Source organism: Heterodontus francisci, chromosome 17 (assembly GCF_036365525.1).
Source record: "Heterodontus francisci isolate sHetFra1 chromosome 17, sHetFra1.hap1, whole genome shotgun sequence".
NCBI lineage: Eukaryota > Metazoa > Chordata > Chondrichthyes > Heterodontiformes > Heterodontidae > Heterodontus > Heterodontus francisci.
In genome coordinates this window covers 26,072,016-26,096,055 of record NC_090387.1, presented here as the reverse complement: position 1 = coordinate 26,096,055, position 24,040 = coordinate 26,072,016, and the positions used below count along the sequence as shown (strand labels likewise).

The window sequence follows — 24,040 nt, the reverse complement described above, 5'->3', positions numbered from 1 at the left end:
GTAACAGATTCTATGTATACAAATGGATAGTCAAATTTAAACTCAAGTAAATCAGTATTTGGGTGGCACATTGTATTGGAACACTGTACTTTCATTTTTGAGACTTAGGTGTGAATTTATTCCAGACCGATGGGGAATTCTCCTTACTCTGCCAGCTTTTTGACACTTACACGCAATATAATTCTATCTAATTGTGGGTGGGAGTGCAACCAACCCAGGCAAGATATGAATTTGAATACCTTTAGATTTTTTTCAAGACAAAAGCACTCAAGGAAGAATTTATTTTCATTTAGCAGTGTCAATTATCCATTATCAGATGATTATAATTTCATGTACCTGATTTAATCTCAAGTCTCCAATGGTGCATTTGAGTAGATTAAAAATAAAACATTCAAAAATATTTAGTGAATGCCAATTCCATCCAACAAATTTATGAAAGAAGCTCTTTTCTACCTACTTTATTGGAATTCTTTCTGGATGTAGCATAATGGCAATATGGTGGATTTTTAGATAAAGAGATCACAAGAGACTCTCAGATTAAGAGTATACTGTAAATTGGATTGATTAGTTGAGTAGTAGAAAACAATGTAAATAGATCACTTGTAATAGTTATAATTGGTCAGGTATGATGTAGAGAGTACATCAAGATTCAGTCCTGAGACACTGATATTTGTTCTCAGGTAGGTAACCATATAAGGATTATGTACATGTCCCCATTGAATTTTGGATACAATATGGTACTCAATTAGCACACCATTCTTTCATTTCTAGAATCACAAGTTAAGCTGACTGGAACTAATGGAATAAAATCTTTTATAGGTTGTCTGTAGGAAATGAGCTTCAGCCCTATTCTTCAAGGGTGGAAGACAATGTGAATGCTTATAATTCAACATCAAACAGACATCATATGGGTAGTCGGGGTGGGAAATAGTGATTTTCACATTGATGTGAAGGTCGTCTTCTGGACTTGAGGTTGGGCATATTGTACAGGCAGATTAGAAGAAGTGTAATTTATGGCTACTAGTGCTTTAAATAAACAATGGACTCCAAAATAGAACAGTCTTTCATTCTTCATTGCTCGCATTTGAACACAAAAATGTTACAATGCATATCTAATTTCCCTGCTATTTAACGGTTATGTTAATATTTGAAAGAAGGGTGTGCATTTATTTAGTGTCTCGTTATATCTCAAACTTCAGTGATTTACTATTGTCATGTAGACAAATGTGGAAAACACTCAATGTTCAGCAAGATCCAGAATGATCACGATCCAGAATGATCAGTTAATCTATTTTTGGTTGTGTTGACTGGGGATGGAATGTTATGCACAATCTCTTGGATATTTACTAAACACAGCCATAGGATCTTTAGCATCCTCCAGTCTGAAGAGCAGCACCTCTGACAGTGCAGCACTGGAATAATCAGTCCAGATTATGTGGAGTGGGACTCGAATATAAAAGGTTATGACTCAGACACAGAAAATGCTACTGAGCAATGCTGACATATTTGGAATGGAAGTTCCCTTGATGAGTGGTTAAAATCCGTATTAACAGATGATGGAAAATAGTCTTTAAAGTACATCGCTGATTATTTTAGGATTAGACTTCATAATACAGTAAAAGCTTTGTTGTTCCGGCATGTACCAGACTTGAGAGGTGTCAGATAATCGAAAATTCTAGTTAATCAAGAGTTGTACTTACCAAAGCAATGCAATACAAGATTTAATTTGAAGAGAAATGATTACATACAAGATGTACAATACAGAAATTTGAGGCAGTAAAGATGCATAGAAATCTTGACAGAGTAAATTGTGTATAAATTACACTAAAGCACTAAACATGTGTCACTAAAGTATGGACAACGCATGGCATACACCCAGATAACTTACACTACACATAAAACTGTAATTATTTACAGTACTGCATGTACAGTAAATTATTGCTTTTTTGGGGATTCAGGAGACACTTGGTGCTCTGGCAGTTCCTTAGGGTAATCTTGCAACTAATTTGCAGCATCACAAACTAATGCCAAGAACAATCGACTGTACTTGGGAAAACTCAGCCTAGGAGAGCTTTGGGAGATGTCTGGAGGTGCCAGAAGAATTCTGGTTACTACTCGAGACTTGTTTCGGGAGATTTTGGAAATTTCAGACAATAGAGCTTGCTGGTTGGTAAAGTGCCGAATAACGAAGCTTTTATTCTACATATATTTTACATTTAGCCCTAAGAAAACTACTCAACAGTTTGTTTCCTTAGAAAGCTCCCAGTTGCTCATTATCTATTTGAGGGAAGGTCAAATGAAAGCTTTGTTGCATTTACAATCCAGAAATGCTATCTGAAGTTTCCTACAGTGCTGTAATTCCCCCAATATCTTTTCAGATAAGTTTTATGATTACTGTACCCAGAAGTACTAATGATGCTTATTACAATGTAGCATGAATAGTAATATCAGTACATTTATACACCTTGAAGCTATTTGCCCTCTTGAAAATACTGTTTTCTTGCATGCTTCTATATGTTTTATTTGCTCTTAAAAACCCTCAGCTTCATCTGTAGAACAGTTAACTTTACAGATAGTTATCTGAGGAATGGTGTCACAGTTTATCTAAATAATTCTAAAAATTGTATCTGTGATTACTGATTTCTTTTTGCCTGTGTAGTTTTTTAGCCCTCAAAATTCAGGACAATACTTCAGAAACAAATTATTTACAAAAGCAAAATGCTGTGAATGCTGGAAATCTGAAATATGAACAGAAAATGTTGAAAATACTCAGAACATCTGGCAGCATCTGGTGAGAGAAACAGAGTTAACGTTTCAGGTTGATGACCCTTCAACAGAAATCTTTCTCTCTTCACAGATGCTGCCATACCTGTTGAGTGTTTCTAGCATTTTCTGTATTTATTTAAGCAAGCTATTTAGTTTGTCTTGAAACTTATTTATGTTCTTAAAGCCAGTGAGTGTATTGTTTCAATTGAGAACTATGCTGTAACTAAAATAAATTATCAAAGCCATAACTGTTTGTACCAACTACACCGGCACACAAAATGAATAAATGAAAAAGGAAACTGCTTTCTGGGGAGCGTGCATTACTGGTATTGGATAGATTATACAAATTGACACTGCTGTGGAAATACTGATGTAAATGGATTCCTGATGAGATTTTGAACCTTGCTTAGCACAGGACCTTTAATTTTTTTTAGGAACTTTGTGCTCATCAAGGTGAGGTATATTATTACTGAGGAGTTTCAAGTACCAAGCACTTCTAGCTATTGCAAGGTTAGAATCAGATAAAAGCTCCTCTGTTGTGTGGCCCTAACATGCCTGATCCCCACTCTATGAAAAGCATCCCATGTTGTACTAGTGGAACATTTTCAATTTCCAATACCAAGTAACCAATGGTCTTCAAGTACAAATTGACAACTACAGATTTCTGCTGGGGGCCAACAGCTAGTGGGAACTGGATTCAGACTGTCAGCACAGGAAACTTTCATTCCAATCGGCTGGGTTGCACATCAACCAAGGCCCCAGAGGCAAAAGGCTTCTGTTTGATTTCCATTTCCTGAATTTTAATAGTTCATTTATCTATAAAATAAGAAGCCTTGTATAAAGTGCATGTCACACATGAAATATGTCTAACATGAAAAAAATCAACCACCACACTTTTTGGGTTACCTCATTACCATTATCTGTCAATTATCCATGCTGACTTGATTAAATTTAGAAAGGTGGGAAAAGCAACCAATCTTGAATCAGCAATCCACAAAATCATATTGCTCATTTCCTCACTTCCAGTCAAGAACCAGAACCTGCCAAAAATAAACCAACTGATTCACTTCATTTTTTGACTTCTTCCAATGGCCAAGTTGCTACTGCAGTCAACAAAAACAGCCTGAAAAAGTAAACATACACCAGTTACAAAAAGAAAAACCCCTCTAAACTTACCCATATCATGTTCCAAATCCATCCAGTAAATTTCTCTCTTTCCTCTTCCCAAAGCCTACTCTCTCAGCACCCAGAGGCTGGAGTTTGGCTCCATAAGTGGAGTTTGCTTTCTTCTGCTGGGCTTTCATTTTTCTTTTGCTCACTATGCATGCATGATTTTAGTATCAAGCTACATGCTATTCTAGTTCATTGTGTATATTTGAATTGATTGGAAGGCCACTGTGCCCCAAAACCACATCTCCTATGACACAATGCAATTTACATGCATGCTTGCATGCACACAGAGGGTTGAATTTTATTAGCGCGCCGCATTTCGCAGCGGCGCGCTTTGAACCCGGCAGCCTTCCGACACGAAAGTGGCACCGCTGAGCCCCCACGATATTTTGTACGGGGGCTCATTTAAATGGAGGTGGCGGAGCGGCCACCCCCGATGACGTAAGAGGTGGCCACTCCATCCCTGGCAATGGCGTCCGGCACCAGCATGCCCGCGCCATTTTTCAAGGGCTTCAAGCCCTTAAGAACAAATTAAAGTCTTAAAGTTATATAATGATTCATTTGCATTTTAAAAATAATTAAAAGCTGGAGGCCCTTTCCCAATGCCCCCCCACTGTGTTTTTTATTGCCAAAAACATAGACAATTAACTTTATTAGCAACCTGAACTTCCACCCCCCCACCTTTTCACATTTGCCCTTCAACCCCTTCCCACCACCCCCACAGCCAATAAGAAAAGTTTTCCCTGCTCCCCCACCTGGCCCTGATAATTCCACCCCTTTCCCCACCACTCCATACGGAGTTCCGAAGGCACGCGAGTTGTGGCCGGCGGCTGCAAAATCGGCGCGGGACAGCTGCCGGGACCAGGTAAGATAATTAGCATTTGTTTTAAAATTATTTAAATAAAGGCCCCGCCAAGCGGCCGGGGGGGGGGGGGGGGGGGGGGGAGGGGAGGGGCCGCACCAAGGCTTCACCACTGCCGATAAAATGCAGCACCCCTTCTCGGCATCAGGGGTCATGGCGGGCCCCCCTGCCACGACCCCTGATGTGAAGGGTTGGTGAAATTCAGCGCAGTGTGTCCATTCTTCTGTCTGTTAGGACAGATGCTCTTTTTATTGCTGCTTCTGTGAGACAATAACTTAATTTTATTGTTCTGTGCATTCAATGGAAGAGCAGAATGATGCTGGTGGCAACAATATGCAAAAATGACATACTCCTCCAAATCTCTGGGACTATCATTCAATTCGATGTCTTGAGGTTGTGATTAGATCAAAACTTATAGTGCAACCTGGCCACATTTGTTCCCTGGGCCATTAAAAGTTCTGTGTGGGGCTGAAATTAGAGTCATCTTCTGTCAAATTGTGAGTAAAAATGTATGTTCTGAGAATTTAAAAAAAAATCATTACCCCTGCCTGTGAGAGGGCTTCATCGCACATCTAATAATTTTGGCTCTATTTTTATTTTATGCTGGGAAATGTCTCTTTTAAATACATATTTAGCATCAGTGAAATTTACTATAAAAGTTCCAGTTTTTCTCCAAAGGTGTTCAGAAGGTCAGGATTTTAAAAATGTAATTTAAAAAATCAGCTTTCCCTTAATATCCAAAACCAACTCAAGTTGAAGTGGTATAGAATTCTTTGGTGTATTATATATCGTGAATTATGTGATGCAATGGTACAGCTTATCCTCACAGATTTGCCAAGAATAACTGGAATCTGACAAAAAAAATCTCAGTGGGACAACGTGCTCTGAGGAATTAAAAATCACATCCCTCCCCTGGTACAGAATAACAGACTGACTCACAGTGTATAAGTCAAATCTGAGGAACATTGGAACAATACAGCTAGTGTCTGGAAGGGGCTGTATAAAAACCTCATCTTTTTCATATTCAAATCACTGCCATTCTTTTATCAGTTTCCTAATGTACACAGTAAAAAGATCTCTATCTGAGAGACAGATGATACTCAGCCCCACCATAAAGACAATATTCATACTTTTAGCACATTAAGATTTACAAAGATATTACCAGGAGAAGATCCCAAAGGAAGGGAAGACTACCACAGTTACTTTTAGAGCTGTAAAATATAAATAAATCAAGGTTTCACCAATATACATTAATATAGTTCTGTCCCAGGATAACTTTCTCTCAAGTCAACTTTGAGTATAGCTGAACTGATTTTTACTTGTGCATATATTATAACATGTTGTAGAAGTGTAATGGAGAATGACCATTCAATACAAGGAAACAGCAGAATCTGTTTACCTTCACAAAATATTTTCATTGCAGCAAGCTGCAATACTTTCTAATTTTAGTATGCAAACAGAGTTTATATTTCCACAATTACAACAAATAACCAGCTGCTGCAGAGTTTCAGACTGGAAGTTCATTGCCTTACATATGAAAATATTTAAAAGCACGCTTGTGTTATTTATTCCCGAGGCTTCATGAACTTCTTCTTGACTTTACCACCCCCAGTGCTAGCTTCTGTTTCTTCACTTTGAAGAGCTGAACGTTCTCTTTTTTTGGTAAACTTCCTTTTTATGGTCCCCACTAAACTTTCGTATCTGGAAAAGACAAGGTTTGATAATGCTTCACAGAATGCAAATAATTTGCAATGTTAACAGTTTTACATTATCCACTAATTTGTAATATTTTGAAGCATGAATTCTAAACATGGGTAGGAGAGTTTATGGAAGGAAAAGTTAAGGAATGAAAGGCCAGTGCATGATGAGTTGAGGAGATTTGAATCATTGACAATCAAGAGTCTCTCAAAGCACAGTCTGAGGAAACAGAGAGGTCATCTCAGTGATAAATGCAGGGCAAGACTGAGGGGGATGGTGGAAAATTAGGATTTTTGAAGGAGAGACAAGAAGGGTGGATCAAGGTGAAAATCTAAAAAGAAAATGTAGAAGGAGAATACAAGGTATAAATTAGTGATGAAGGCTAAACAGTTGTTTGGGCAGGGTAGGTGATATGAAGTACAGACAAATGGTGAGGCTTTAGTAAAGGGCAAGGTTTTGGCACCTCTAACCCAAGTTTCCAAAGCCTGAATGACAATCCAACCATCAACAAGGTCGTGGCTGATGAGGGCTTCTTTAGTGAGTGAACAGATATTCTGGGGAGCAATTAGGAGAGGGACAGTGATTGCTGATCCACTGACAGAAGTCTGTGGCACTGTTCCTTGTAAGCTGCGGGCTTGCGTGGCTATGCAGCATGCCGAAAGGTACCATTCACAATTTGTCCCTTTTAAGAAATTGTGCTTCTGTGGCCATGCGTTTAACGAACAGCCTGCATATAAAGAAGAAAGTTTAGAGGGGGCATTGGTCTGAGGGAGCAATGGAAGGAGGTTGGTGGGCTCAGTGCCCAATGGACAAGGTGGTCAGCAAGAGAGGAGGATGATGCAGTTGGTATTGCTGCTCTTAAGAAAGAAGCAACAGGTACCTCACTGGAGTCTTTTCAGAAAATGTTGAGAAGCAGAGAGTAGCTATGAGCTTGTTCAAGGATGATTCAATAATGGGATGGCAAGAGTAGGAAGGGAAAGGAACAATGATGGATTGTGTTCAGGATTAGTGTGAGTGAAGAACTGGAGATGGGAGAAGCAAAAGGATGCATGACTTAGGTGACAGGAAGGAAAGGGAACAGGAAAGAAGGGTCTGAAGAGGACAAAAAGTGGATATAGAATGGACTCAGCTCAGAAAACAAATAGGGAATTCAAATTACATAGATCAGGAGAGATATGTTGCGATTATAAACAGGTCAGAGATGTTACAAGGAAGTTCAAAGTTAACTGGCAAACTGACAAGATAAAGTGGACTTGCAGATTGGGTAAAATCAACCAGAAAAAAAATGCATTTAGATAATGCCTTTCATGACCACTGCACGTCCAAAGCACTTGAAGTGCAGTCACTGCTGTAAAGTGAGAAACATGGCAGCCAATTTGCACGCAGAAGGCTCCGCGCACAGCAAAGTGATAATGACCAGATAATTTGTTTTTTGTGATGCTGATTGAAGGATAAGTATTAGCCAGAATACTGGGGATAACTCCCCTGCTCTTCTTCAAAATTGTGTCATGGGATCTTTTACATCCACCAGAGGGCAGATAGGACCTCAATTTAACGTCTCTTCCAAAAGGTGGCGTCCTCTCAGTACTGCACTGGAGTGTTAAACTTGATTTTTGTGCTGAAATTCTGAAGTGAGACGTGAACTCACAACGCTGTGACTCAGAGACAAGAGTGCTACCAACTGAGCCATGGTTGACATAAGCTGGCAGCATTAATGAACCAATGTCCAAGTTCGGAGAAAGTTGTGGAGAGGGAGTGAACCCAGGAGCTGTTCGAGCGGCAAAGTATCAGTGGATGCGTTGCTGGAAGTTATCGTGGAAGGGGTTGAGGCAGATTATAGAGATGATCACAAGTCAGCAGAGGTGGGTATTGGCCTCAGATGTTAGCAGTATATACCAACGGATCCAGTATAGAGAAGAGCAGTGGGAATGAAACACAAGGACTGAGAACAGTGAAGCCCAGGAAGCCAGTGTAAGGTAAGTTGCGGGATCAGTACAGATGAGGGAGCTCGTTCAGGGAACACCTGGAAGGAGGCGAGAGGCACACAAGATCAGAAGCAACAGTAGGAACTGGACCTAAAGTCTAATGAAGAGTGAGGAGTACTGAAGGCTGAGTGGAGGGGTCACCCACAGGAAGCAAGCGGAAAGCAGAGAGAGATCATTCAGCAATAGAAGGTGGAGGTCACGGAAAAATACCAAAGCCAGCAGAGAAACGGACTTTTGACTAGCAGAAAGCACATTTCTCTTCAAGACCCAACAAGGCAGCAGAACCTGAGAAGCCAGCAGTGCACTTCAGTACAGTCCATATGGCTTGCCTTAGCAAGTCTGAAACAGATGCAATATATCTGATTTATAAAATTATGAAAATATACAGTGCAATAGATTATGAAACTTTCACACCTGTACAATAAGTATTTGTTGCTGTACACTATACTTTATCAGACAAGCTTCAGAACCCTCAAAGGTGTCTTCTTTGAGTGATAAAAGAGAGTCATCAAGCATCTGTCTTCCAGCAATAAAGATTATTGGACAGCTGGCTAATAACCTCTTGATAACTTTGTAGCACTCAGGGATTTCTGAAGCCCACGAGTCTGATAAAAAATATTCTAATGAAGATTGACATTTATTAACTATATTCATCTGAGTCAATTAGTACATTTGGACATGCTGTATGATTAACAGTGTAAGATAGTTCTTCTGTCAATAAGTATAATATAATGATATTTTGTTGCACTAGGGATATCTGATGATAGCAGTGGAATGTGATACCATTAGCAAGAGTTGAAACCATCTAGTGCTCTACTCCAATGATCTGAACTTTTAAAAAAATCTTTCTTTAATAGTCTGATCGGGTGTAAAGCTGTTCCCAGCATCATGAAGAAGACTGTTACAGAAATAATCAATCAATCAATCTCTTCCTCCTGGATGTTTTTTCATAGGCTGAACAATGAATCTCGTAGTACACAATTATTTTCTACAGTGAAACTGTTTAATATCAGAATGATTGTACCAATAAATCTATTAATTCTTTAACTTCTTCCCTAAAGTTGGGATCACTCACGCCAGTTATAGTTCACTGGCTCACTAATCCTTTTCTGTTTAAACTCCAGCATTATTTTCATGGTTTATGATTATTGTAATGATAGAAAAAGGCCACTTTTACATGATATACTACTGCAACACCTCAAAAGCCATTGCTACTATGACATCCATCATTTACCTTAAAATATATACTGCATCTTTAACTTTGAGGAATTAAATAATTCTGTATTGTGTCTGATAGATGAATGCAGCCAGAGAAATGGACTTTTGTCTATCAGAAAGCACATTTCTCTTCAAGACCCAACAAGGCAGCAGAACCCGAGAAGCCAGCAGTGCACTTCAGTACAATCCATATGGCTTGCCTTAGCAAGTCTGAAACAGATATAACTGATTTATAAAATTATGAAAATATATGGAGATATAGTAGCTTACCTCCTAGCCATTTCTACATCTGAAACATCTACCTCCATTTTAACCTCTTCGTCAGGCTCTTCATTTTCATTCTGGGAATACATCTGTGCAACTAGTTTCTGGAATAAAGGCAATGCTTATGTATTAACTATTATTTGGACAGTTTGGCATTTTGCTGAATGTGATTATATTGAATTGTCTTGAAAACACCAGACATGTGGCATTCTGGAGGAGAACAGCAAACCAGTTGCGTTTTTACAACAAACAGCAGGTGAATCACATATTACCAGATTTAGTGAATTCAATTTCAACTTCAGAAGTGGCCACATTGGGAACTGAATACATGACCTCTTGCTTTCCAACTGAATATCATAACCACTGCTTAATATAAACTTTCTTTCACACATGTTGGTATGTCATTTGAATGATTTTAGGCCAGGCCAGACACATAAATTAGGTTCCATGTCATCTGCAGCATGGCTTCTATTTATAGTGGGTGCGTTATGCGCATCGCAGCTACAATCTTTGCATTTTTGTTACTCAGTACAAAAGTGCAGCATTATAAAAATATACATTAATAGTAAAAATGTTTGGCACAAAATAGTGGCAGCACTAAAAACACTTTTTTCATTTTAAAAAAGCACTTGGTTTAAATCTCCCTCTGCAAGTGCTGCACCCTCTTAGCAATGGGGTCTCTGACAGAACTACAAGTTTAGTCACAACCCCTCTTTTACACCAAGTGATCCATGCCAATTTCAACTTGCATCAAAATTGTCTTCCTGCTCTTTTCTGACTTCACATTGACTTTCACCTTGCACATCAACTTCTTTTTATAACCTCAAATCTTGCCATTTTGCAAGCTTCACCAGCTCTAACATCTTGCTTAATGACAAGGTTCTCTTTAATACTCCCTCATCATGCATTTTCCCCTCCTACTTCCAAGCTGCTGCTGGCAAGAACAGTTCCTTCATCAGTACCTGCTTTAACTCACAACCTCTTTCCTCTGGCCCTCCACCACAATATCTCCAGCTTTGTAGGCCTGCTCAGTAGCTTCCTTCCATCTGCTTTCCATGGAATCATAGAATTTTACAGCACAGAAGGCAGCCATTCAGCCCATCATGTCTGTCCTGGTTTTCGGAGCTATTCAATTAGTCCAATTCCCTTGCCCTTACCCCATACTCATTCAAACTTAGTGTTGTCAAATGTTTATCCACATTACTTTTAAAAGCTATGATGGATTTGGCTTACAGCATTGTTTCTGCTGTACATTCCATGCCCTAAGATTCCTGTGTAAAAAATAAAATTCTCCTAAGCTCTCCTTTCATTCTTTGCAATGAAGATCTTAAATTTATACTCTAAGTGCTGCCTTAATGACCGGTGGTGAAATGTTTGTTTCACCAATTTACCTTATCAAATCCATCATAATTTCGAACACTACTACCAGATCTCCCAACTTATTTTTGTTCCCACATAAGCCGCCCCTGGCTTCATCTTAACAATTGATTTTGGCACAACTCCATCCTAAAGAAAGATGAAGCATAATTTGTTTTAACAACATCTGAATCAATCTGAATTTAGCATTACCTAAACATTAGTTGTTAGTGCCCTGTCCCCACCAAATCTCCTGCCAACTTCCAAATTCACTGTGCTCCCAGTGCAACTCTTATCTCTCCTTTGAGCACACCATCAGATCTGGTTTGACCACCTCATGCAATAAATTTCTACATCCCCGCAGGCAACATCTTTTACTATTCCCAGATCAACCCGGAGTTACAGCAGATTATACTTGAATTCAATACAATACTGAATATTCTCGAGTAACATAGAGCTGCCATTGCTGATTTTAACTACCTAACCCATTCTGCACAAAGGATGTGAACATTATGGGCTGGATTCTATAGAGCCCTCGATGTCGGGATCCATGGTGGGGGCCGGGGAGGGGTTGGGGGGGGGGGGGGGGGGGGGAGCGTGAAGATGGCCCTAGATGAAGTCTGCCCTGGATGAAGTCAGCCATGGACCTCAACCCCGTTTCCTACCACCCATCTCCACTCACCTCCCAAAATGAGAAACTTACCTCCTCCCCCCACCCCACCAGTGCTGTGCATAGTTTCCCCGGAGGGGATCCGAAGGCATGGCAGTGCAGGCTGCCGGGTTGAAGGCCGTGGCAGGATATCAGTAGCAGATGGGAGATTCAGTACTACAAGTATTGTAAGCCCAATATTGCCGGCAGCAGTGAGGCCTCGTGGCACCACCCCACCCCGCCCCATGGCGAAGGGAACACAATTTAACTAAATTAAAATACTTGCATTGATAAATCGCCCGTCTCCTCCCGACATCCCGGGGCAATCTTCAACCCAGCGGCCGGCACTGCCATGCCTTTGGATCCCCGTCTGGGGAAATGAGGCACAACACTGTGGGTGGGTGGGTGGGGGGAGGAGGAGGTAAATTTCTCAGTGCAGGGAGGGGGTGTGTGGAAAATGGGGTAAACTTATGGGTGGAGGGGATTGTGGGAAGAGTTATAGTTTAACGTTTGTACAGTTTTTGGCAGGGGGGGCGAGGAGAAGGGGTCAGATAGTAAAGGTCAGTGTTTTGGGTGGGGTGGGGGGAGGGCAAATAAATAATTTGTTATGGGAGGTGGTGGGAGAGGGACAAAGGAGATGTATTTATTTAACATTTAATTGCTCTTTAAAGATTTAAATTTGCTGGTAGGGCTAACAGCCCTTTAAAAATGGCATCAGTGCCGGAGCACAGGCAGCTGACACCATTACCGGGGACTGACAGTCCACTCCCTCCATGCGGGCGCGGCCTGCCCTGGCTATTTAAATGAGCTGCTGCGCTTGAAATCGTGGCAGCTCTTTGGCATGTGGCCTTTTCGCCCACTGCCGAAATCAGCAGCGGGTTTATAGAATTCAGCCCTATGATTCTACAAAGATCCAGGAATTACATTTCTTGAAGCAGTTTCTCCCTCCGCACCCCACAATCCTATCTGAACAATTGGAGTAGCAGCATAAAGAGTTTGAAATGTTGACTGAAAAAATTTCAAGCATACTATGTAGCCAGTAATGTCTGTTTCATAGCCTTTGCCCAACTTAACTTACATTCAATATGTGAAATTTACAGAAACTCATTGCATGAAAGTGCTGATAAAGTTCTTCAGCACTCAAAAGGCTACTGGAAATTACAACATAAAATTGGATCTTGTGTAAAAACACACCTCTATCTCTGGGTTAAAACCTTTAAAGGACATTCGGCCAAACAGCATGTCTTCACATGGCACAAAGCTCTTTTCTTCAATAATGTGACTCCTGAAACACATTAACAATTTGGCAAATTAGTTATTAAAGGAAAATACTTGAGAATTTGGAAAGAACACCACCTAGGTTATTCAATACATGAGAGTCACAGGTAATCATTCTGATTTGTGCCATAGCAGGCTTTCTGAAAAGCTGCTTGTGTGTAGTACTCAAAACTTTTGAGTCCGACTCTCAAACATATTATAAAAGCAAAATACTGCGGATGCTGGAAATCTGAAACAAAAACAAGAAATGCTGGAATCACTCAGCAGGTCTGGCAGCATCTGTGGAAAGAGAAGCAGAGTTAACGTTTCGGGTCAGTGACCCTTCTTCGGAACTCCTTTAACTCTGCTTCTCTTTCCACAGATGCTGCCAGACCTGCTGAGTGATTCCAGCATTTCTTGTTTTTGTCTCAAACATATTACTTCCTTGAGCTGATAAAAAGACAAGATCATTTGGCGCAGTGGTTAGCAACGCAGCCTCACAGCTCCAGGGACCCGGGTTCGATTCTGGGTACTACCTGTGCGGAGTTTGCAAGTTCTCCCTGTGACCGCGTAGGTTTTCGCCAGGTGCTCCGGTTTCCTCCCACAGCCAAAGACTTGCAGGTGATAGGTAAATTGGCCGTTGTAAATTGCCCCTAGTGTAGGTAGGTGGTAGGGAATATGGGATTACTGTAGGGTTAGTATAAATGGGTGGTTGTTGGTCGGCACAGACTTGGTGGGCCGAAAAGGCCTGTTTCAGTGCTGTATCTCTAAATAAATAAATACATTTCAGCATCTAAAGTTTAACATGCATCACTTCACCAATTTTATTTCCTCCTCCCTAAATTATAACAAGAATCAATAAAACAACCTAGACTACCAGGTATCTCTTAAAAAAAACTAATGTAATTGGGTTATTCATTAATCATTCTCATAGACTGTGCAAGGCCAAGAAGATGTATTATCTGTCATACAGTTTATTACTTAGTAAATTATATATACCAAAACCATGAAATTATAATCATTTGCATTTCTTTATGAATGACATGCCAAATATACAATCATGCAATAAAATATCTGCTTATACACTGCTTCTGAAAAATGAAATTATAATTTATAGAATTTATAAACTGGATATATTAGATATAGGTATAAAAATACCCAGTCACGAATAGTTAGAGACAATAAGCGAACTCGACAAAACATTTTCAAATACATTGCAAGAAAAGTTATGATGCTACTTTTGACAACTAAAATGATTCAGTCCATGGTGTGATGGTATTATTTTTTTCATAATAATGTGCAGTTTAAATAAGACAAAACAAGACAAAATGTTGTTGCAATTATCAGATTTTTATGGTTATTACCTGAGCTAAATACCAGAATTGACTGACTGTGGGGCTAGCAGACAAAGAAAGTTTCATTATTTTCCACTAATTCATGTTGGTGAGCAGTCTCTATAATGTCAGCAGGTAACTGAAAATAAAATAAATGGCCAATAACAACAAAAAGGACAGGACAGTGTTGTAACTTTAAGTGATTTAATTTGAAAATATAGTCAACACATGTATTTATATAGCATATGTTACCCAAGAGGGAGAGCAGTACATGGGAAAAGTTGAAAGGAGTGGGACATTTTTAGAGGCTTTTGAATGAAGTCAAGTTAGAAGACTGAATGGTCTTAGCAGAGACCTTCAAACTGTAAGGCTTACACGACTGAAAGATTGGTCTTTGATTCTGCAGCACTAGTTGCGGAGTGCAACAAGTAATCTTGAGCTACAAGTGTGGAATTTAGTATCAAAAGGAGTGATTGGGACATCAGTGTTGACATTTTCATTTTAATTCTCTGGAACTGCCAATGCAAGTAGATAAAGCCATAAAAAGGTGAATAGAAAATTGGATTTTATAAATAGGGGCTCAGAGTACAACAGCAAAGTAGTATTGATGAACTTATACAAAATTTTGGTTAGGCCACAGTTAGAGTATGGTAATAAAAAAAGGACATTAAACATAGAATCCAAACAGCTTAAATTCTCCAGGATGATAGCAATGACGGGGACCTATTGTTATGAGAGACTTGGAATTGCAGGACTACTTCCATTGGAGCAGAGGCCAATAGGAAATTTAATTGCTATTTTAAAATTATGAAGTTCGGATAGAGTGAAGCAACGAAGACTTGCATTTATATAATTGCTTCTCACAACTTCAGGATGTCCCAAAGCACTTTACAGCCAATGAAATGCTTTTTTTTTTTTATAAAAGTGTAGTCACTGTTGTAGTCTAGCAAATAGCAAGCTCCCATAAACAGCAATACGATGATGACCACATAATACATTTCTAAGTGTTGGCTGAGGAATAAATATTGGCCAAGACACCAACTTCCAGATATGTAAAAAGGAAAAGAATAAGTAGTGAGTGTTGGTCCTCGAGAGAGTGAGAATGGTGAGTCAATAGTAGATAATAAGGAAATGGCAGATGAAATAAACAAATATTTTGCTTCTGTCTTCACTATAGAGGATACAGAAATAGCTGTAAATCAGGAGGTGGAAGGAAGCAAGGAACTTGGTGAAATTACAATCACCAGGGAAATGGTACTGAGCTGTGGACTAACAAGTCCCCGGGTCCTGATTAGCTTCATCCTAGGGTCTGAAAAGAGATGGCTAATGAGGTAGTAGATGCGTTGGTGTTAATTTTTCAAAATTCGCTAGATTCTGGAAAGGTTCCATCAGAATGGAAAGTAGCAAATATAACCCCTCTATTCAAGAAGGGTGGGGGGGTGGAAGACAGAAAACAGGTAACTATAGGTCAGGTAGCTTGACGTCTGTCGTGGGGAAGGTGTGAGAATTGATTAAGGAGGCTATAGCTGGGCACTTAGAAAAAGTCAAGGTAATCAGGAATAGTCAACATAGTTTTGAGAAAGGGAAATCGTGTTTGACCAACTTATTGGAGTTCTTTGAAGGAGTAACATGTGCTGTGGATAAAGGGAAGCCCGTTGACATACTGTACTTGGATTTCCAGAAGGCATTTGACAAGGTGCCACATAAAAGGTTATTGTGTAAAGTAGGAGCCCATGGTGTAGCAGGTAACATATTAGCATGGCCAAAAGATTGGCTGGCTGGCAGAAAACAGAGAGTATGCATAAATGGGCCCTTTTCTGATTGGCAGGATGTGACAAGTGGAGTCCCGCAGGGGTCTGTGCTGGGGCCTCAACTTTTTACAATATTTATCAATGACTTATTTGAGGGGTGCGATGGCTTGGTAGCTAAATTTGTAGATGACGCAAAGATATGTAGAAAAGTATGTGGTGAAGAGGACATAAGGAGGTTGCAGAACAATATAGATAGGCTGAGTGAATGGGCAAAAATCTGGCAGATGGGGGAGTATAAAGTGGGAAAATGTGAAGTTGTTCACTTTGGCAGGAAGAATAAAAAAAGCAGAGTATTACTTAAATGGAGAACGACTGCAGAATTCCAAGGTGCAGAAGGATCTAGGTGTTCCAGTGCATGAGTCACAAAAGGTTAGTATGCAGGTACAGCAAGTCATAAAGAAGGCGAATGGAATGCTATCCTTTATTATGAGAGGAATTGAAAATAAAAGTAAGGATGTTATGCTTCAGTTATACAGGGCATTGGTGAGACCACATCTCGAAGACAGTGTGTAGTTTTGACCCCTTATTTAAGGAAGGATGTAAATACGTTGGAGGCGGTTCAGAGGAGGTTTACTAGATTGATACCTGGAATGAGTGGGTTGTCACATGAGGAAAGGTTGGAAAGACTGGGCCTGTTTTCACTGGAGTTTAGAAGAGTGAGGGGAGACTTGATTGAAGTATACAAGATCCTGAATGGTCTTGACAAGGTGGATGTGGAAAGGAGGTTTCCTTTTGTGGGTTAGTCCAGAACTAGGAGGCACTGTTTTAAAATTAGGGGTCGCCCTTTTAGGACAGATGAGGAGAAATTTTCTGAGGGTTGTGCGACTTTGGAACACTCTGCCTCAGAAGGTGGTGGAGGCAGGGTTACTGAATATTTTTAAGGCAGAGGTAGATATATTCTTGTTAGGTTATCGGGGATAGATGGGAGTGTGGAATTCGAGACAGAAACAGACCAGCCACGATCTTATTGAATGGCGGAGCATGCTTGAGGGGCCGAATGGCTTTCTTCTGCTCCTAATTCGTATGTTCACCTGTTCTGCTTCAAAATAGTGCCATGGAATCTTTTAAATGTACCTCAGAGGTCAAATGGGGCATCTCCAACAGTGCAGTGCTCCTAAAGTACTGCACTGAACTGTCAATGTAGATTTTGTGTTCAAGTCTCTGGAGTGGGAGTTGAATTCATGACCGACAGACTCATGAGGAGTGATCCTAACTGATCATTCTCACCAGGAATTTCTGTACTTTCCGCTAGTCTTTCCACTCCCTCACACAGACAAGGACTTGCTGATCATCCGTTAGAAGGCCGAGGTGAATAGGCTACCAATGATTTGGAGACTAGCCGCACCTCCAACTCACAGCTGATGATGTAGCCGATGAGGGCGAGGATGGAAGATGGTGGTCATGGTAGTGCTCTGCAGTGCCAGTGTGCAGTACTGGTGGCAAGGAGTGAGCCCAAGTAGACCATGCTGCAGGACAAAAAAAAAGAGCTAGCGCAGTTGGTTCCATAGGCAACCAAGGAGGACCGTGCTACCTAAGACGAGAAGCAAGGAGAACTTGCAGGCTTTCAGCAGCATGAAGGAAGTATACAGAGCTGACAAGCCAAAGCAGAACAGCCCCAGTCGAATGTCAACAGCCACTGAGAAAGTCTTTCATCTGGTTGGGGAAACAATGACTAGGTCATTGATTTAAGATCAAGAAGAAAGTGAAGAGGAAGTTTTTGAAATATTGCTTCAGAGTTGTGCAAGCATGGAATATTTTGCCAAAGGCAGTACCATTGCACTTTTTAAAGAAAAGCTGGATAAATATCTGAGGTAGAGCATATATTCAAAGCTGTGGGGAGAAACTTGAACAGTGAGATTAGTTTTTGGATTACTCTCGTGAAGATCCAGCATAAAGACAATGGGCTAAATGTGCTCCAGTACTAGGTTCTCGAGCTGGAGTATGTGGACTGGTACATACAACGGAAAAAAATTGTTCAGTTAAATGGTGAAACAAAACTGTGGAAGAATATGAAAAAAGAGGATCTTGATGAGGATGAGCCAATAGTGCATGGTGACAATGTTTGGTTGTGGGTTGGGCGGGGTTTGTGGTTTGGATATGTGAGACTGTGTGTACAAGGGGACTCAGGATACAGAATTCTGGACTAACTGAAGTTTGTGAAGGGTGTAGGAGGAGACACTGGCCTGGAAAGTATCAGGTAGTCCAATCCTTAAGCATGGGTTAAAAGCAATGGGAGACAGTTAAAGTTCAGAGAGCAATGTCAAGAGATGGAAAAATAGGTCTTGGTGATAGACTTGATGTGGGTAAAAAGACCAACTGAGAGTCAAGCAGCATGCTGAGACTGCATACCACTGAATGGTTTAGATTAGATTAGATTAGAGATACAGCACTGAAACAGGCCCTTCGGCCCACCGAGTCTGTGCCGAACATCAACCACCCATTTATACTAATCCTACACTAATCCCATATTCCTACCAAACATCCCCACCTGTCCCTATATTTTCCTACCACCTACCTATACTAGTGACAATTTATAATGGCCAATTTACCTATCAACCTGCAAGTCTTTTGGCTTGTGGGAGGAAACCGGAGCACCCGGAGAAAACCCACGCAGACACAGGGAGAACTTGCAAACTCCACACAGGCAGTACCCGGAATCGAACCCGGGTCCCTGGAGCTGTGAGGCTGCGGTGCTAACCACTGCGCCACTGTGCCGCCCACAGTGTGGGCGATCTGGAGTAGTTAATGGAATGGAGCCCAAAGGCACATAGGTGCGGATATGAACTTAAAAGATGACTTTTGGGTGTTGGCAAATTTTAGCTCAATGCAGAATTTGAGCAAGCATTGCAGAAGAATACAAAAATGCCAAATGCATAATTTTAACAAATTTGTTGTAAGACTTGTAGATCAACATACCATGCAGCCTAGAATAGCCTTGATTTTTGTGGCAGCAAATGCCACCATCTAAGGTGACTAGAACGTGGTGAATCCTAAGCAGGGTGCAAGTCAAGATTTTAAAATGCAACAACTTATCCATGAACTTTTGGATTAGCTGGTGCTGATTACTACCCAAGTTAATCACCAATTACAATTATACAACTGCATTCCACAGTATATAAGAACACTCTTCTTCTCTGGTCTCCTTGTCTCGGGAGACAATGGGTAAGCGCCTGCAGGTGGTCAGTGGCTTGTGGAGCAGCGCCTGGAGTGGCTATAAAGGCCAATACGAGAGTGACAGACTCTTCCACAGGTGCTGCAGATAAAATTGTTTGTCAGGGCTGTTTCGCAGTTGGCTCTACCCTTGCGCTTCTGTCTTTTTTCCTGCCAACTGCTAAGTCTCTTCGACTCGCCACACTTTAGCCCCGCCTTTATGGCTGCCCGCCAGCTCTGGCGATCGCTGGCAACTGGCTCCCACGACTTGTGATCAAGGTCACAGGACTTCTTGGCGCGTCTGCAGATGTCTTTAAAGCGGAGACATGGATGGCCGGTGGGTCTGATACCAATGACGAGCTCGCTGTACAATGTGTCCTTGGGGATCCTGCCATCTTCCATGCGGCTCACATGGCCAAGCCATCTCAAGCGCCACTGACTCAGTAGGGTGCATAAGCTGGGGATGTTGGCCGCCTTGAGGACTTCGGTGTTGGAGATATGGTCCTGCCACCTGATGCCAAAGATTCTCCGGAGGCAGCGAAGATGGAATACAACAAAACCAAAGAACAGTGCAGCACAGGAACAGGCCATTCGGCCCTATAAGCCTGCGCCGATCTTGATGCCTGCCTAAACTAAAACTTTCTGCACTTCCGGGGTCCGTATCCCTCTATTCCCATCCTATTCATGTATTTGTCAAGATGCCTCTTAAACGTCTCTATGGTACCTGCTTCCACCACCTCCCCCGGCAACAAGGTCCAGGCACTCACCACCCTCTGTGTAAAGAACTTGCCTCGCACATTCCCTCTAAACTTTGCCCCTCTCACCTTAAACCTATGTCCCCGAGTAACTGACTCTTCCACCCTGGGAAAAAGCATCTGACTATCCACTCTGTCCATGCTGCTTATAACTTTGTAAACCTCTATCATGTCGCCCCTCCACCTCCGTCGTTCCAGTGAAAACAATCCGAGTTTTTCCAACCTCTCCTCATAGCTAATGTCCTCCAGAACAGGCAACATCCTGGTAAACCTCTTCTGTACCCTCTCCAAAGCCTCCACGCCCTTCTGGTAGTGTGGCGACCAGAATTGCACGCAATATTCTAAGTGTGGTCTAACTAAAGTTCTGTACAGCTGCAGCATGACTTGCCTATTTTTATACTCTATGCCCCGACCGATGAAGACAAGCATGCCGTATGCCTTCTTGACTACCTTATTCACCTGCGTTGCCACTTTCAGTGACCTGTGGACCTGTACGCCCAGATCTCTCTGCCTGTCAATACTCCGAAGGGTTATGCCATTTACTGTACACTTCCCACCTGCATTAGACCTTCCAAAATGCATTACCTCACATTTGTCCGAATTAAACTCCATCTGCCATTTTCTCCGCCCAAGTCTCCAACCGATCTATATCCTGCTGTGTCCTCTGACAATCCTCATCACTGTCCGCAACTCCACCAACCTTTGTGTTGTCTGCAAACTTACTAATCAGACCAGCTACATTTTCCTCCAAATCATTTATATATACTACAAAGAGCAAAGGTCCCAGCACTGATCCCTGCGGAACATCCCTGCATTCAGAAAAGCACCCTTCCACTGCTACCCTCGGTCTTCTATGACCGAGCCAGTTCTGTATCCATCTTGCCAGCACCCCTCTGATCCCATGTGACATCACCTTTTGTATCAGTCTGCCATGAGGGACCTTGTCAAAGGCTTTACTGAAGTCCAGATAGATACCATCCACTGCCTTTCCTTCATCAATCATCTTTGTCACTTCCTCAAAAAACTCTATCAAGTTAGTGAGACATGACCTCCCCTTCACAAAACCATGCTGCCTCTCGCTAATAAGTCCATTTCTTTCAAAATGGGAGTAAATCCTGTCACGAAGAATCCTCTCTAATAATTTCCCGACCACTGACGTAATTTCCCGGATTATCCTTGCTCCCTTTCTTAAACAAAGGAGCAACATTGGCTATTCTCCAGTCCTCTGGGACCTCACCCGTAGCCAATGAGGATGCAAAGATTTCTGTCAAGGCCCCAGCAATTTCTTCCCTTGCCTCCCTCAGTATTCTGGGGTAGATCCCATCAGGCCCTGGGGACTTATCTACTTTAATGCTTTGCTAGACACCCAACACCACCTCCTTTTTGATAATGAGATGACTGAGACTATCTACACTCCTTTCCCTAGGCTCATCATCCACCAAGTCCTTCTCCTTGGTGAATACTGATGCAAAGTACTCATTTAGTACCTCGCCCATTTCCTCTGGCTCCACACATAGATTCCCATCTCTGTCCTTGAGTGGGCCAACCCTTTCCCTGGTTACCCTCTTGCTTTTTATATACATATAAAAAGCCTTGGAATTTTCCTTAATCCTGTTTGCCAATGACTTCTCATAACCCCTTTTAGCCCTCCTGACTCCTTGTTTAAGTTCCTTCCTACTGTCTTTATATTCCTCAAGGGATTTGTCTGTTCCTCGCCTTCCAGCCCTTACGAATGCTTCCTTTTTCTTTTTGACGAGGCTCACAATATCCCGCGTTATCCAAGGTTCCCGAAACTTGCCAAACTTATCCTTCTTCCTCACAGGAACATGCTGGTCCTGGATTCTAATCAACTGACGTTTGAAAGACTCCCACATGTCAGATGTTGATTTACCCTCAAACAGCCGCCCCCAATCTAAATTCTTCAGTTCCTGCTTAATATTGTTATAATTAGCCTTCCCCCAATTTAGCACCTTTACCCGAAGACTACTCTTACCCTTATCCACAAGTACCTTAAAACTTATGGAATTATGGTCACTGTTCCCAAAATGCTCCCCTACTGAAACTTTGACCACCTGGCCGGGATCATTCCCCAATATCAGGTCCAGTACGGCCCCATCCCTAGTTGGACTATCTACGTATTGTTTCAAGAAGCCCTCCTGGATGCTCCTTACAAATTCTGCCCCATCCAAGCCCCGAGCACTAAGTGAGTCCCAGTCAATATAGGGGAAGTTAAAATCACCCACCACTACAATCCTGTTACCTTTACATCTTTCCAAAATCTGTCTACATATCTGCTCCTCTACCTCCCGCTGGCTGTTGGGAGGCCTGTAGTAAACCCCCAACATCGTGACTGCACCCTTCCTATTCCTGAGCCCATATTGCCTCGCTGCATGACCCCTCCAAGGTGTCCTCCCGCAGTACAGCTGTGATATTCTCCTTAACCAGTAATGCAACTCCCCCATCCCTTTTACATCCCCCTCTATCCCGCCTGAAGCTTCTAAATCCCGGAACAGTTAGCTGCCAATCCTGTCCTTCCCTCAACCAAGTCTCTGTAATAGCAACAACATCATAGTTCCAAGTACTAATCCAAGCTCTAAGTTCATCTGCCTTACCTGTTATACTTCCCGCATTGAAGCAAATGCACTTCAGACCACCAGTCCCGCTGTTCTCCGCAACATCTCCCTGCCTGCTCTTTCTCTTAGTCTTACTGGCCTTATTTACTAGTTCCTCTTCATTTATTTCACTTGCTGTCCTACTGCTCTGGTTCCCACCCTCCTGCCACACTAGTTTAAAGCCTCCCGAGTGACGCTAGCAAACCTCGCTGCCAGGATATTTGTTCCCCTCCAGTTTACATGCAACCCGCCCTTCTTGTACAGGTCCCATCTGTCCCTGAAGAGATCCCAATGGTCCAGATATCTGAAACCCTCCCTTCTACACCAGCTGTTCAGCCACGTGTTTAGCTGCACTATCTTTCTATTTCTAGCCTCACTGGCACGTGGCACAGGGAGTAATCCCGAGATTACAACCCTCGAGGTCCTGTTTTTTTAACTTTCTACCTAACTCCCTAAACTCCCCCTGCAGGACCTCATCACTCTTCCTGCCTATGTCGTTGGTACCGATGTGTACCACAACCTCTGGCTGTTCACCCTCCCCCTTCAGAATGCCCCCTGTCCGTTCAGAGACATCCTTGACCCTGTCACCAAGGAGGCAACATAACATCCTGGAGTCTCTTTCACGTCCACAGAAGCACCTATCTGTGCCCCTGACTATAGAGTCCCCTATAACTATTGCTCTTCTGCGCTTTGTCCCTCCCTGCTGAATAACAGTGCCAGCCGTGGTGCCACTGCTCTGGCTGCTGCTGTTTTCCTCTGATAGGCCAGCCCACCCCCCCAACAGTATCCAAAACGGTATACTTGTTAGAGAGGGGAATAGCCATAGGGGATTCCTGCACTGACTGCCTGCCCCTTCTAGCGGTCACCTGCACCTTGGGTGTAACCACTGCTCTAAAACTTCTGTCTATGACACTTTCTGCCACTTGCATGCTCCTAAGTGCATCCAGTTGCCGCTCCAACCGATCCATGCTGTCTGTTGAGATGAATGAATTGAGACGTCGCTCTTGGCTGACACACCTTGTCCAGGCCTTGCTGCCGTAGAGCAAGGTACTGAGGACACAGGCTTGATGCATGCGGACTTTTGTGTTCCGTGTCAGTGCGCCATTTTCCCACACTCTCTTGGCCAGTCTGGACATAGCAGTGGACGCCTTTC

The 24,040-nt window shown here is 42.1% G+C and overlaps 1 protein-coding gene across 1 annotated transcript in view; it reads right to left on the bottom strand.

The window, feature by feature from the left end:
* Positions 1–6,016: 6,016 nt before the first annotated feature.
* Positions 6,017–24,040, bottom strand: part of mphosph6 (M-phase phosphoprotein 6) — a 55,343-nt gene continuing 37,319 nt past the window's right edge. The window contains exons 3-5 of the mRNA XM_068049166.1: positions 13,163–13,253; positions 9,970–10,067; positions 6,017–6,499 (exon numbers count right to left, since the gene is read on the bottom strand). Of these exons, the coding sequence (XP_067905267.1) occupies positions 6,364–6,499; positions 9,970–10,067; positions 13,163–13,253 (325 nt within the window). The 3' untranslated portion in view covers positions 6,017–6,363. The remainder of the gene's footprint in view (positions 6,500–9,969; positions 10,068–13,162; positions 13,254–24,040) is intronic.